The sequence below is a fragment of the Glandiceps talaboti genome, chromosome 4 (assembly GCF_964340395.1).
Source record: "Glandiceps talaboti chromosome 4, keGlaTala1.1, whole genome shotgun sequence".
NCBI classification, from domain to species: domain Eukaryota; kingdom Metazoa; phylum Hemichordata; class Enteropneusta; family Spengelidae; genus Glandiceps; species Glandiceps talaboti.
In genome coordinates this window covers 17,378,673-17,395,130 of record NC_135552.1, presented here as the reverse complement: position 1 = coordinate 17,395,130, position 16,458 = coordinate 17,378,673, and the positions used below count along the sequence as shown (strand labels likewise).

The following is a 16,458-nucleotide window of genomic DNA, read 5'->3' as shown; positions in this document are numbered from 1 at the left end:
AATCAAAATGATATTTAGTAGAGCTGAAAAGGTGTAATAGCATAGTCCTGTACAGGTAGGCTGTGAATGGAATGGTTGTTAATTCGACTATGGAAACACCATGATAGGTGAGACATAGAACGACTTTTTCGATGGAAATTGTGTATCGCTGCAAGAAAATATCATTCACTCAGTACATAACACACAAGCAGAAACATGAACACTGACAGTACTTTTAATGACGTTTGTTTGACACATACATAGAAAGCTGACAGACTGGGTCAAGTTGGGTTGTTAAATTTAATGAAGCTCCATGTACCAATCACTGTATTTGAGTAAATACTGAATACTTTCACATGTGCAAACAAGTTTACTCAGTTGCTCATATGCAAACTGTCAGAATTCATCTCTCCTATAAATCATTCCTGTTTCTGACATGTCAAGGGTACACCTGAAATGTAAAGGTGTAATGTTTATGACACAATGTATCAGTTTATATGACTTGATTAACATAAATTTGCATGAAGCAGGTTACTTGTTTTGCAGGACTGTTTTTTGATTGCAGCCAGTCCAGTATTCTCTTGAATTGACAGGAATATTCTTACCTAGTACCTAGTCTCTAGTCGTATGTGGATTTTGACTATTCTCACCTATCATGGATAGACTACAAATACTGTAAACCTGGACATTTTTGCTAAAGACTTATTATTGCTTATTTTGCTGGAAAACAAAAATGCAAAAATACGAAGTGACTAAAATGCTTTCTTGTACATGAACACTATGCAATTGTCTGGTAATTAGTAAAAATTTGTCTTTTAGAATGAGTTGAAAACTGTAAAATAGCAAAGCATTTTAGTAGTGAAAATATCAAGGTTTACAGTATTCTAACACCTTCAAGGAAAACCAGTTTCTAATTCACCTTTCCTTTGTTTCCAAAGGATTCACCTTTCCTGTATTTCCAAAGGATTCACCTTTCCTGTGCTTAAATATGAATATTTTCCATGTCGACAAAGTTTATCATCTCTAGGGATTTCTAAATAGTACTAGTAGCTATAAGTCTCCAGATAGTCCACAGACTACAACCAACATCGGCTGATATTCTTGTTTCGTATACATTTTTCTCTAAACATTTTCAATTAGATTATTAGGTATCAAATGTCCACATAAATAGAATGTGCTTTGGAGGATAAAACTCCTATCACTAGCTGCAAAAGAGCAGTAAATGTCTCTCTCATTCCAGAAATACTCTACTGCAAAATCTGTACTTTTGATGACTTGTTTTCTTGTCTCCGTGGTGACTGATCATACTGACGTGAAAACCGTGACATGGCTACAGCAGCATTTTGTCCTTGAATCTTTACAAAATGTAAGCATGTCTGTGTTGACACAAAGTTGACAGTCTAGCCAAGCCAGATAGCTACGTCTCTGGCCCATCGACAGTTACACCACTCATGTGCCTCCATTTTCTTGAAGCCAGTTGAGAGTTCAGACAATGTATGAACAGAATTCGTTATTTGGGGTCACTTCCTTTTCTATCAGAGTTTTGCAATGTCAATATTAAATATCCTAACACTGTGATCTGCACTACAGCTGGCAAGCTGTAATGGACTGGTTGTTGACTCTGGGTTGTCTTCTCCTTTCCTCCCTGTACATAATTGACGCCATCGAAGTCTCTTCACTGTCAATGTGTGTGAAATACTGATTTACGATGTAAGGAAAGTGCATCATTCTGTACACTTAATTATACAATTATATTAGGCAAGACATTTATCCTCAGAATCACGCACATAAAATCATTTTTTAGCCACATTATCAAGTTTTTGTATTTGCATTTTTGGTATGTTTTTACTTTTTACTCAAAATCAAGAACAAAACTTCTATACATATATACATACATACATACATGCATGCATGCACGCACTGATAATCACTGATAATTCGAGATACATAGAATACTCACTTTTATGTGCATTATTTGATCTGAAAAGATGACATCTGTAAAAATGACTAAACAAAGTAAAATTTACTGGCAACCGTGGCAGGACATGAATTCTATTTTTGGCCTCTCTTCAAAATTTGTGCCTGTCTTTGTTTGCTACATTTCAGCCAACAGCTGCTAATAATGTGCTAGTAACATTTTACAGTAAAAGGCATGTATATGTCTATGATGTGATATTTACAAACAGCAAACATAGTTTAAGGATTCAAATAGCTATGGACTGAGATGAAATACCCACAGACACATAAATCAAAACATTAGATACCTGTGAATGGCTTTACTAAACACTTTGACACATACATTATTACTTTTTATTGTACTTGTTATCTGGTGTTAGCTTTGTTGTGGCTACTGATTCAAGGCCAGTCATTGCACTTTACACTACATGAATTCTAGTTTTAGTTCACCTCCAGAAATATTGGAAGAAACATGGTACAACTATCGACATCAGACCAGACATCAGATCGTTGATGACCGGAACCTGTTACAAATAAGGAGAGTAAACAAATGAATTGGATAATAGCACCTGACACAGCAGGTTGGAACAGCACAGAATTGTATTCCATTTCATGGTTTGATAAGAACAGTTTTATGGCCTCTTATGTGTACAAGAAATGCCAGGGGAACTTCTCATTTGTTTGTCAATGTGAACTGTTATGTAGAGAGGCCATATAACTGTTCTTATCAAATGATGAAATGTAATACCTGTCTCTGTACTTCCAACATGCCGTGCCAAGTGTTATTAATCCAATTCAGTTGTTTACTTTCCCTGTTTGTAACAGGTTCCATTCGTCAATGGTCTGATGTTGGCACTTGTAGTGTAACATATGTACCAACAAATATATAAAACTTGCAATAAAGTGGAGACATTTTTTGAGATTAATAGATATTTCCAAAACAGGTAGTGTGGGGGCTCTCTTACTGGGTTTGTGTAAGATGTATGTTCTCAACTTTAGAAATCAACTCATCTATTTGAAGAAAATTTTAATAATAAGTTTTGAAGGTCTACACAGGAAATGTTGCTATAGTTACTGACATTCATCTTTGATCCACTTCCATACATACTTCTACACAGTACTGCTAGAGGGCGATGTTTACTAGAAGGGTCTATTATCACAACAAAAGGATACATATGATTGAAGTTTATACACGAATGCCATTGACTTGGTTGGCTGGGATTCCAGCTGTAAATACTTATTGAACCAGATTCTTTGCCAACAGCAAGTAAATAACTGAAATTAAAGATTAAAATATTGATCAAATAAAAATATTTTGAGGAGTTGAATGCTGGTACGTGTGAGCTGTAAAGAGTCAGTATATATATCAGTAAAGAATCGTTTCTACAAAACTAGTTAGTTAATGAAATGTCAAACTCACCATTAAAATCACAGTGTAATGATTCAAGACTTATTTCAAATTCAGAAACTTTGCTACCTACAAAATTCTTACGACATTCTTCTTTCTTCTGAAGGAAAATAATAATAATGACAAAATCATTGTCTTATACAAGTTTCCAAAACACAAATGAACTATTGTCAAAGTGAATTACATCTAAAATCATACCTTTCCTCGCTGGTCCTGACAGGAGCAAAGTCCACAGCAGTGGCTGCATCACCTACATCCATGGCTGATGACAGTGCTTTGTAGTTACCAAGGCAACATGATGCAGGATTACCACCATCTTCTGACCTTTGACCCCAGACAACAACCTGTGTACAATTGCAATACCATAATCAATCAATTAATTAAGATTTTTTCAAATATTTACTGACCGAAATAAAGGAATCACTTCTCTCTTAGGCATATTTCTTTCAAGCAATGGTATGAAATACAATATGTTCAGTGTTCACTGCACTTATCTCTTTTGCTTTTCTACCTCTTCCCATTTTACGGTCTATGTTCGTAACTCGTAATATTCGTAATATTTTACTGATATAATGTCTTGCATCAGGGGTATTTTGGATTTGACTTCCATGATTGTCTGATTTATCTTATGTTAAGGTTGTGCCTAATATAGAGTTAAATTGCAAGTACAGAAATAGCACATACAGGAAATTTTCCATATAATAGTAGTATAGCTGACGTCATGCATGTAAGCTGATTTGGAGATGGAAAAATAAATGGACAGGGCTTCATCTTTTAAAAGGGTTATCTTTTTAAGTGAACATCATCAGACTTACCTTCTTATCTCTAGATGCAGTAGCAAAGTACTTGTCATCATGTGACCAAGCACATGACCAAATAATACGACTGTGTACAGATGTTTTCTTGTCTGTATATGCAATGATTGCGTATGCTGGATCTGGATTTAAATAAAATGAATCGAGACACTAAGTACATTAAAACAAAGCAGTCAAACTCTCTGCGATATACTTTTCATTCTGTACCGTTCCAGTCTTGATTTATCAAGGATGTTTAATCCAAGCTGTATGACTCCTTACTTTTTCAAACGTTGGGGGTGAGAAATATCAAAACTGTTCTGTAATTTGCATAATATTCAAATACCTATGACCATATATGGCAAATCATTTCCTTTTTAGGAGATCAAGTCATGTGAATAACTGAATTCTATCTTTATCACTGGAAACATTCAGGTCATCAGTCAATGGTGAAATCAATTGCTGAACCATGGCTTTAAAGAGTAACATCATGCCAGGAAATAAAGGCATTTTCATGAGTTCTTGGGAGTCATTTCATGATTTCACATCACATGAATTTCATGTAAATGCAAAGGAACACCAAATTGAAACATGTTTCATATCTACTGTCTTAGCAGTGATCATGCAATGCATCATGGGAGTTGGAAGACATACATATGTATTAGATGAACGTTAACTATTCATGACTCCTATGTGCTTATTACCTTCAGATAAATAGTCCCAAAGTTTACAAAAATGCCTTTACTTCCTGGAGTGCTGTTCCCCTTTAGATCATGATCTTAAAACTTTTCTTGACATTAGACAAAATTGATACTAAATCTTGGTAATTTGTGAAGAGATGAATAAGACAATACCTGCATCAGATTGAGTAGAGTCTCTTTCTTTGAATAATGACCATGTTCTGTCCCTTGACACAGCCAGTAGATGCTGTCCACTATGTGAGAATGCTAACTGTGTTACTGTCAATGAGTGAGACATCAGGGACGTCACCTGTCTCCAACTTTTTGTATCCCATAATATGATGGCTGCATATTCAGCTTTAGAGGCCTACATCAAAGAATCAATATACAATTGTCAACATAGCTAAGATAATTTACTGTCTGTTATATTGTTATCATGAAGAAAAAGAAGGTGTTTTTTTAATTTTTTGTACCCTATCTTTATCACAAAGATACTTACCTTGCAGACTACTATAAGATGGCTGGCTGGACGTGAAGTTACAGAGAGTTTTCATACTCATGTCTATGCCTATGCCTATACCTATACAGTGCAGGCCCATGCAGTTTTTGTATTTACCTTGCAGGCTGATGCAATAAGATGGCCATCTGGATGTGTGGCTACACAGAATATCTCAGACCCATATTGATACAGTTTCCGTACTGGACTTACCTTGCAGGCTGATGCAATGAGATGGCCATCTGGATGTGTGGCTACACAGAATATCTCATACCCATGTCGATACAGTTTCCGTACTGGACTTACCTTGCAGGCTGATGCAATGAGATGGCCATCTGGATGTGTAGCTACACAGAATATCTCATACCCATGTCCATACAGTTTCTGTACTTCAGGCCACAGTGTGTTTTGCAGTAAATGCTCTTCAGTTGGTGGTTCTGATGAGACAAATATCAGAATTTCAACATTATGAATTTGAAATCAGAAAAACACTGATATCATTTCTACTAACTAATCTTGTTGTTGTTGTTGTTGTTGTTGTTGTTGTTGTAAAGACTATGTTATGTGAAAGTAAACTTGTTTATTTCACTATTACAACTCATATAATTAAACGAATCAAGAGTATATTTTTTATTTAAAACTGATAATTAGAGTCATTACACAGATGTTTGTAAAAAATGGTTTTGATCAAATATAAAGAATGACCCTAAAGACAAATGTAAACAATGAATGTAAAGAAAAATTCAAGTAAAAGCGAGGTAGGTAAACAGGTTAAAATGAAAGACTAACTGCCAGATTTTAATAAGATTGGATTCGTTGTGCAAGTATGTATGTGTATGATGTAAAATGTGTTGTGTTGTGTTGTGTTGTGTTGTGTTGTGTTGTGTTGTGTTCTACTGTAGAAGTATGTATGTTTATGTGGTATATGTTTAAAAGGTAACTTCTTTCAAATCTTCTTCTTTAGTGATTTCAGCATGTATATAAAAGAGAGTGGGAAAATTGAGTCTTCTCTTACAACATATAACCCCCACCGAAGGCGGGTATACACAAGATTTTGGTACAATTTGCGACATATAGCACGAGCTGAATGGCGAGTGCTATATGGAGCAAATTGTACCAAATTTGAGTGTATACCCGCCTTCGCGGGGGTTATTGCTATCATATTATATCAAAATATGTGTCTATTTCTTCTAAATGTGATTCTGTGGTTATTTAGATGCCTGAAAAGGCGAATTCGCACGTACAGAAAAAGATCGTCGGTAATAGATCGGGAATGAGCATATTTTGATGAGTGGATACGTTCATGTCACCCACACACACACTGCATGAACACAAAACATGGACTCATGCCGTTCTACACGGTCCCCTGGCTAGCTGGGTTTGATATATTACATATTGTTTATTTATTTATTTGCTTTAAACACCATATTTTCCTAATGGTCAACTCCCCCCCCCCCCCCCCCCCCCCCCCCCCCCCACACCCCCCTTTTGGTTTCCACATTCAGCTTGTATGTACTATTCATATGCTAGTTTAGGGTTCCATTTTACCACTACCAGCCGTGGTAAAATGGGATTTTACCACAGTTATTGTCCAATCAGAATGGCACAAAGTAGCATGATATAATATAATTCCTCTTTTGATGTTAACCAAGTACTAGTGAGTCTCTTCTACAAAGCATTTTACATGAAAGTTGATGTAACTTTCAAATTTCATTTGAACCTTAGATATATAGCACATGTTTGGCAAGTCAACAAAACCAAACACAAACCAGATTACAAGAATGATGTAACTTGACACCAGAAAGCTGCCACATATACAGTAATAAGATATGTTGCCTAATATGCCTGATGGGGGAAAAGGTGTTAATACCAAAACCTTGGTTTAAATCAAGTTCTAATCCCATGCAACGCCACTTTCAAACTCCTACACATTGTACAATTTCACACTCTTCAAGTTTAACATAATGAAATCTAAGACAGTCTACTATTGGTTGAAATCATCACATTGTATTGTTTAGGTCAGTCACTGTAACCAATCATCTCACCTTTCATACGGAGTGGTTGGAAGTAGAGCTCTGGATATTGTTGTTTTGGATGGATTTCTCGTTCACATTGTGGATTTATATCTCCCTGGAAGATAGCTTTATTTGATAATCCCAGTGCAGGAACACTGGCTCCTTCTGGGATCTCTTCTGTCTCCTATGAATATGTCAGTAATTAAATATGCAACATACAACATATTACTTTTTTTTCGGTTTGTAAACTGAGACAAGCAACATACACAATGAATTCAATAGGAAAGTCAAATTATTATTACAATGTTTGAATACATATAATTGCGTTTTTCACGAACACAAAGAAAACCACATCTATGTATGTATCTGTATAGCTGTGAACTGTTAGAATAAAAGTTAGTTGAGTAAAGCTTACATACCGTGTATGTTTAATATCAACATAATAAAATCAAAACATGTCTACATGAAAATGCTGAAATATCATAATTGTTAAATCTTACTTCGTGCACAAAAAATTACAAATTCAGCATGATTTCAATGTCAAGGTCACTCTGAAAATCTCAATAACAATTCCTACTAACCCTTCTCTTTAAGTCTTCTTTGATGTCTACATCACAGAGTTGTCCAAAATTTTGTACAAAATTCTTTGGTGCTTCAAATACTCTCAAAACCTGTCAGCAAAAACATCATTTACATCTTAATTAGTTAGAATTAATTAGGAATTCCATTCAACAGAATGAAGGCATTTTCATAAACTTTGGGCTTTGGAGAGTCACTTCATGATTTTACATCACATGAATTTCACATGATGATTGCCAAAAAACACAAAAGTTGAAAGTTGCTTCACATTAATTGACTTGTCCTAGCAGTGTTCCAGCATTGCCTCATGGGAGTTAACAGACTTGCATATGTATTAGATGAACAATACATATTGATGATTATTTATCTGAAGGTAATAAGCTTAAGGAGTCATGAAGCTGTAACTTAATATTGCAGTTTGTAAAACTATAGCATTAGATGAACTTTGAACTCTGAACTCTCCCTGTATTGAACCTTACTTTTTCATCTGCTCCTGATACTAATGTGTATCTTCCAAGCATAGCTAAACAATACATATCATAGCCATGAACTTGAGGTCTAGCAATCTCATGCCACGATGTCTGTGGAAGAAAGAAACACAAAAATAAAATATGTAACAACTTTCAAAATAGGAATACTACACCGCATTTTTTTACTTTTCATAATAATCTTACTCTTAAAACATATCTATTGAGAGTTTACTATGATTTAAACAATAATCTTTCCTCATGTTCAAATTTTTCACTCATGACAAAATTTATTGTAAGATTGAAGAGTAAGAATTGACTTTTACCTTATAGCCTTCTCTCTTCCATGGGCCATGTAGTCTTGTTGTCTGGTCCAAACTAACGCTCATTAAATATTCACCACTAACTGGGTCCCAGGCTATGTCTTGAACTGAGTCAAAATGGCCACTCACTGTTGCTACCGGTGACCAATGGTCCAACAGCTAGAGAGTAGGAAAAAGTTACCATCAGTATGCTTCAATGGTACCTCAAGTACACGTTATGGGAACAACGTAGATTGTAAAACTCTAACAGACAGTTGTAACTGCAATGTTGTAACTTATTACAGTAAGTTGAAAGTTTTCTTTAAACTGAAAAATTTGGACAATTTCATACTTTTGTCAGCTTTAATAGCCTAAATTATCACTTTGAATTTCGAATTCAAATTTGATCTAGATATCACTGAGTTATTGAAAGAGATCCTGTTATCAGTGTCATGTGATATCGTTTGTAAAATTTATCTAGTTGAAACTGTCAAGTTATTTTATGTCAGTAAAACTTAGTGCTATAAGACTGTACATTTATTATTTTGTTGTTGTTTTTGTATTTGCAAATCCATAAAAATAACTCAGTAACCTTTGAGAAACTGTCTTACACCAGTTTTATTATTAACAAAATAGTCTAATACCTACAAGTAGATTGGAAAACATACAGATTAAACATAAATTTGGCATGAAGTAAAAAAGTGGGACTCCCATGTAGACTTTTTACTGTATGTGTATTAGCAAAGGAGGTAATATTTCATCGTAGCGTCTTACACCTTGGGTAGTTAGATATTTACCTTATCATCCTCTGTCTTCTTACATTGCCATAGATGAAATGCACCTTGGTATCCATGGGCTAGAATACACTGACCATCAGGACTCATCTGACATCCATACAAACCCAGTGTGTTACCACCAACCTCACCTACTCTAACCTGCGTAATAATCACATAAGTATACAAGATGAGATCTTTCACTGATTATGTAGTGGTTCTCTGCCAAAATGAAGATACTCATATTTGAAATGTTGATGTTTTGAGCGTAATAGTGAGTTTTGTCCAAGCTTCAACTGTCTCAAGCTGTGCAAACCTTTGGTGATATTGTCAGAAGATAACACAGATTTAATGTTTGTTGTAGTCTGCAACTAAAAGCATGGCCTTCTCATTGAAAGCATCATTTGGAGGGAAAGCACAATGTACTACCTACAAAAAGGGTAGTGAGTTTACCTAAATCTAAGATCATCTTGCTGACACTACTCCAGACAGAAGAATTAGGTTTCATGTTTATAAAATATATAAATGCATTCTGAATGCATCTAACTTGTTCTTTGTGTGAGGTAGGGGCCAGGAATTTCTGAGGCAGGGTGCCTATATCTAAACTACAAAATGTAATCTCCACAATTCTCCAGATTACATGTGTATGAACTGCAAGATATATCAATAGTGGCTTAGTGATCCTTTACACACTAAGACTGTGACATACAAATGATTATAATAGTTACTCAACCAACCTGATCCAACCACACTCCAGATTCTTCATCTTGTTTCCATAGTATCATAGTTTTATCCATGGATGCAGACAGCAGTCTCATTGGTTGATGTGATTTATCACCTGTAGCCATGACAACAAATACAGAGAAATCAATTTTAGGTTTGACTGTCTAACATTTATCTTTGTAAGTACATGGTCGTACTAATTAAACCAGAAATCATATTTTACATGGACTTGGTTTCTTTCTTAAAAAATCTGTTAGTTTAACTGACAAGTCATACAGTGTAATTCTCGCTACCTGCAATAGCTTTTTACATAATGCTAGAGGGTCAAAATAGAGCAAGATGGTTGACTTATTCTCAGTACCTGTAATAGCATTTTACCTCATGCTAGAGGGTCAAAATAGAACACGATGGTTGACTTGTTCTCACACACACACCTACAGTAATGCATGTGGAGTGTGTGGAGCATAAGTTATGGTGTCGACCAAGAAATTGAATGTTCATTATTTTTATGACAAACCTAGATGGTAGAATTCTATTGCAGGTACTGAGAATTAGTGTTTAGACAACGGTTATCATATTTTCCTTAGCATTACTGGGTATATTGACACTGTGATCTTGAGTAGTTCAATTCATTCCTACACCTTGTAAGACAACTTTATCATTGCACTGTAATGCAGTGATCATACTTACCTTTAAAACATGGTGGTTGCCAATGTACAGCATATACCCAATGATCATGGCCAGTCAGTACGGAGTCTAACGACACTGCATAGCATAAACCTTTACCTATTTTATCAAAGTGATCAGAATAAAACATTTACAACATTTGTATTTGCAGCCTACTGTCACCACGTATCCTAGTCTTGTAATTGTGTATTAGTATAATAACATTATTAAAAGCCTAAATTCAATTTTCTTATTCTTGTATACCTCATCAGTTCATGTATTTCTAAATTTGTAATATGTATGTTGGTTTTAACTATAAAAAAATCACTCCCTTGCCATGTCTGTAATATCATGAATATGGACAGCAAGTCATATACAAAATGAGATGACATCATTTGAATCAAGTATATCACTGATATATCAAATCTTACTGAGTAATCCTCTCTCTGTTTATGAACTACCATCTGATTTATAACTGAATGTGAATACATGAATTTTGTCAGGTGAGAAACTCACACAGCTGTAGGAAGTTTGACTGATGTAGGTTATAGCGCCCTCTATGGCAAGTTATACATTCACCTGTGTGTTTTACATATAAACCAGTACTTCCTAGTGATTTTTCAGGAACTGCAAATGCATTTTACATCACGCTAGTGGGTCAAAATAGATGTGCCTTGGTGTGGTAAAATTCTACTTAAGATAACAAGAATTATAAACTCAATGACCCCTCTACACTGACCTTCATGATTAACCAAGAATGTATTTTCTTTGAGTTTAATCTCTTCATCTTCAGCTAGGCTGTCCACTGAAGGAGTTGTTATATTTGTGCTGTCTGGATCACGTTGTGTCATCTTCCAGATTCTGATGAAACAATCTTGTGAACATGACGCCAATAGTAGAGTCCCCGAGTCTGAAAAAGAAACACAACTCATTGATACATGGTGTTACTGCCTACTGCTTTCATGACAAGTTGGTGTCTGTATGTCAAGCGTGGAAAGTTACCACAAGCAGTGTGACTTGACAAAGAATGATCAAATATCTCAAATCCTGGATCATACTGCCATTTTAAGGGGATCTATGACAGATACAAAGATTAGTGTAACAGTGTTGTTTTGTGTGTTAAACAGCTGATGATATATTTGGTCTTCTACGAAGAAGAATTTAAAAAGATGCATTCTGTTAACAACCACCTCAACTGAAGTAGTCGTTTGATTTCAAATGTTAGTGTATTTAGATTCTCTACAGACAGTACTATTATAGAGGTGATTCCAACCAGAGCTTTTTTCAAAACAAATGGGATACATTTATGTGAAGCATGTTGTTTTTAACTACATTGTGTATACTTATTTCCTACAAAGAAGAGAGAAGTGAAATAAGTATTTTTTTCTCTCTTACCATCAACAGCCAACTCCAATCCTCTGATCCAGTCTTCATGACCATGTAATGTGTTAACTTTGACAAACTGACCATCCACTAGGACATACAGGCTAACTTTACAATCATCACCACCTAGTGCTAGGATGGGCACTGAAAATAGAATCATATTGGACATTCATTTTTGTTGTTGTGTGTGTTCATTTTTATCTGTACATATAATACATATGTGCACGAGTTTGTGTGTGCATGTGCAAAGCTCTCAATATTCTTGAACCTTAGGTCTTTGTGTGTGTACATGTCACTGTCTGTCTGTGTGTGTGTGTGTGTGTGTGTGTGTGTGTGTGTGTGTGTCTGTGTGTGTGTGCCTGTTTGTCTGTCTATGTGTGTCTGTCTGTCTGTCTGTCTGTCTGTCTGTCTGTCTGTCTGTACATCATGCAATTGTGCATTTGCTTCACAATTCTTTACCTGTTGTTCCTGGTAGCAGACACAAAGCAACATCCAGTGAAAACCCATTACCAAATGATATATCTTGCACTAATTTGAACTCCTCTCCACTTTCATCTCTTTGCCATATTTTCACTGTGGAATCTACTGATGCAGTTGCTAGGAGACATCTTGGCACCTCAGATAGTTTTCCCTCATCATTAGGTATGTAAATAGCATCTAAGGCTGTTACTGCATTATTATGGCCCTTCAGACTTGCAATTGGCTTAAACTGGTGTCAAGAAGGACAAAAATATACATAAAAGGTGACTGAATGTCTCAGACTTAACTTTAAAGGGTCAATAATTGACCCCAGGTAGGTTATCTCAATTAAGTGCTATCTTATCAGTAGAGTTTGTAAGGATTTACATAGAATCATTCTTTGTTCAGTACCAATTTTTTCAAAAGTTATGCCAGGCAAATGTTTTTTATGGCCAAAGTTTAATCCTGACTTTCACAAAAGTGTCTGTAGACGACATATTTTTTAATGAACAATATTTCCATCCTTTTGGTCTTCAATGTCTATGGTTTACCTAAAAGTTATACTTTGAAATTGTTTCTTGTTTCATGTTCTGCATGTATATTATTATACTATATAGCAGTGTTTTTGTTAATGGCAGTAAGCAGGTAAAATATACCTGAGTTCCCTTGTCATTTTACCAGGGCTCCCCACCAATATTATGGTACACTGTACGGGAAACTATGCCAGTTTTACCATGTGTCCCCTTTCTGTTACCATGGTTCCCCAACCTTACCAACAACCAGTGTGCCCTCTAACGATAGCTAAATTTTGTTGTTGTCAGTCAAAATGGGAAAAACTGGCATTTCTTGTGATTCACCACATAGTAAGAGATAGGGGAACACCCAATTGTGGTGTGTAACTGGAAATTGTGTGTGTCAGTGGTGTGTCAAATTGGCTTAGAAAGGTAATCTGCTAACATCACTGTGTAGGTCAGCAAACACATGTAGCCTAACTAAATTCAGTATAATACTTACCTCATGCTTGTCTTTCTTCCAAACAATGACATTATTATCTGTTGACCCCGATACTAGTTCTGTTTCATCACCATGGCAATGTACTGGACACTGAATCCACTTGACACAGTTCACTCTATCTTTGTGACCATTTAACATACTAAGTATGGTTCCTGCTCCATTCTGTCTCTGTAAGGGGAAAGAAACACTAACTTTTACATACTACACATAAACAATCAAATAACATATCAAAGATTTTGTATACACGATTGGATGAATGATATGGCAGAATTATGTAAAATAATGGATTGTTTGAATAGTTGAAAATGAACATGTGACATCAGAGTTGAAAGTGTCCAGTTTTCTGTAAGTGAATGATAGCAATTCTGTGTATGCTTACAAGATCGTTGTCAATGTATTACTACCACAACACATGTATTAATAACTAATCAGCTTCAGAATGGCAAATTAATGTTTATACCATATACTACAAGATGACAGAGTATGCCATGGATCCAAGTGGAAAGACAGATGGACCATAATAAAACATGTAAATACAGACAGAGACATATAATATGTTTCAAATCAATGTGTATGATTTAAAAAAAAAATATGTATGTTAATTACATACATATTTTTTTTTTTAATCACACACATTGATTCGAGTGCCTGTGTAGTGTGTATGTATGTATGTATGTATGTATGTATGTATGTATGTATGTATGTATGTATGTATGTATGTATGTATGTATGTATGTGTATGTATGTATGTATGTATGTATGTCTGTCTGTATACCAATATATGTATTACATACATACATACATACATACATACATACATACATACATACATACGTATACATACATACATCGTATATTACACACACACACACACACAGCCACAGCCAGACAGACAGACAGACACAGACTGGGAACGCCGCTTATCAAGTAAAAATATTATTTTGAGAAATTCTACACTCATCTCTCACCTTTGGTTGATACACAGCTATAGATCTACAACTTCCAAATGCTACCAATCCATTCCTCCCCCAGTGTGCACAATGTGGAGTTCTGTTGCTCGATGCACTGATGTAACATGTGGAAACAGCCGCCATCTTGCTTCTCTATCAATTCCCACAATTCAATACACCGGAAAAGATTACCTTTCTGAAAGTGTGCACGAAATGCTTCATAATAAAGAAACGTGGCAATCTTTTTAGGAAATTGTATTATCCATGTTTTCTTTTGTTCATTGTGTTTTTTTTCTTCTAAAAGCATAAAAACGTGACCTTTTCAATATTTGTTGTTGTTGTTGATGATGATGATGATGATGTTGTTGTTGTTGTTGTTGTTGTTGTTGTTTATATCTGTCAAAAACCTCGCTAGAATGTGTACATAATTTTTTGTCAGTCTTTATAGAACGTCCGAAACTTGACTTAAAAAGTGTGCTCATTAGCTTACGCCTACAACTTTAGTAGATTTCTACCACAGGAGCGTGTAATATTTCATAGATTGTTGTTTCCAGGTCTACAGACTAAATATAACAACCTTGTGATTATATATTCCTACATGTTAATATTTCTTCGTAGTATAGAGATTGATACATTTGTAGCAGCAAGATTCGTACGATATTTTCCTAAGAAAACGGCATTCTGAGCAATAAGAAAACAACAATCTATGAAATATTACACGCCCCTGTGATTTCTACCAGCCTAATGATAATGTCCCATTCGAACTTTCAGTTGACTCATTTTGTTTTTTACCTTTTATGGGTAAAAATTATCTTAATTAAACAAGAAATGTTTGTTAAGTATAACGTTATTTTTATTCCATTTATTGTCATCACTGTGCGTGAAAGGTTGAAATGTAAGCTGATCATTGTCCACAAATAACGATTCTCTTGTAGCACACTTGTTTACTGCATAATGTTATTTATTTATTCATAAGATCTTACGTATAATAACCTGACAATGTACACAAAAAAGTCAGAAAATTTACATTACGAAAATATAATTTATAAATTCATGTCATATCTTATGATAATTGCATATGAATATCATACATTCTGGTCGAATTTTCAAGTGAATGAAATCACATTGATGGCGATAGGGATGCGGACCCTTAGTATATTTCCGCATTTACGTGGGAGGATTGGTTATGTTTGCCGCAAATTCTGCGCGCATTCCTATATTGTTCATTCATATTCATTCTTCGTTGGATTTTGTTCAGACATAGAATAACGAGCAACTGTCAGTTGATTTACAGTCACTATATTTATCATTTTTCATTTCCATAAGAATTTCCATCATATCCATATGGGGATCGATTCGTTCCTCAACTTCAACAAAACCATATTTTTCGTAAAATCGTCTTGCTTTGAGATTCGCTGTATATACTGTTACACTGAGAGGACCTTTCTTCTCTGCAGCCCAATCTAAAAGACGACGACCTATCCCTCTGCCCTGATACTCAGGCAACACGAACAGTCCTTGCACAAAACTTCCTTCTAATGCGGCATAACCAATGATTTTGTGATCCATAATGGCGACATGTTTCTTCCATTTTGGCAAAAGCTTGTCTCGCATGATCGGATACAAATCGGTCATCGCTTCCTCAGACAATAGGTCAGTGGATTTTCCGGTTTCAAACCATACATACATCACTGCTTCCGCGTCTGCATGTTTGTATGGCCTAATTTCCAACGTATCATCCATTCTTTCTCCCGTGGACTTTACGTATACACTACACTACACGATGACAGTTAGAGGGTTGCCATGCCATGCCA

At 35.3% G+C, this 16,458-nt stretch overlaps 1 protein-coding gene across 1 annotated transcript; it reads right to left on the bottom strand.

The window, feature by feature from the left end:
- Nucleotides 1-51: 51 nt before the first annotated feature.
- Nucleotides 52-14,818, bottom strand: LOC144433801 (elongator complex protein 2-like). Its single transcript, XM_078122167.1, has 18 exons — nt 14,663-14,818; nt 13,695-13,862; nt 12,681-12,930; nt 12,234-12,365; nt 11,578-11,748; nt 10,863-10,958; nt 10,187-10,287; nt 9,474-9,611; nt 8,701-8,856; nt 8,387-8,488; nt 7,910-7,999; nt 7,359-7,512; nt 5,620-5,750; nt 4,992-5,184; nt 4,159-4,280; nt 3,542-3,687; nt 3,109-3,210; nt 52-1,677 (listed from the first exon to the last, which is right to left on the bottom strand). Exons 1-18 carry the CDS (start codon nt 14,786-14,788, stop codon nt 1,515-1,517), a joined length of 2,541 nt encoding a protein of 846 aa, XP_077978293.1. The 5' UTR covers nt 14,789-14,818; the 3' UTR covers nt 52-1,514.
- Nucleotides 14,819-16,458: the final 1,640 nt, after the last annotated feature.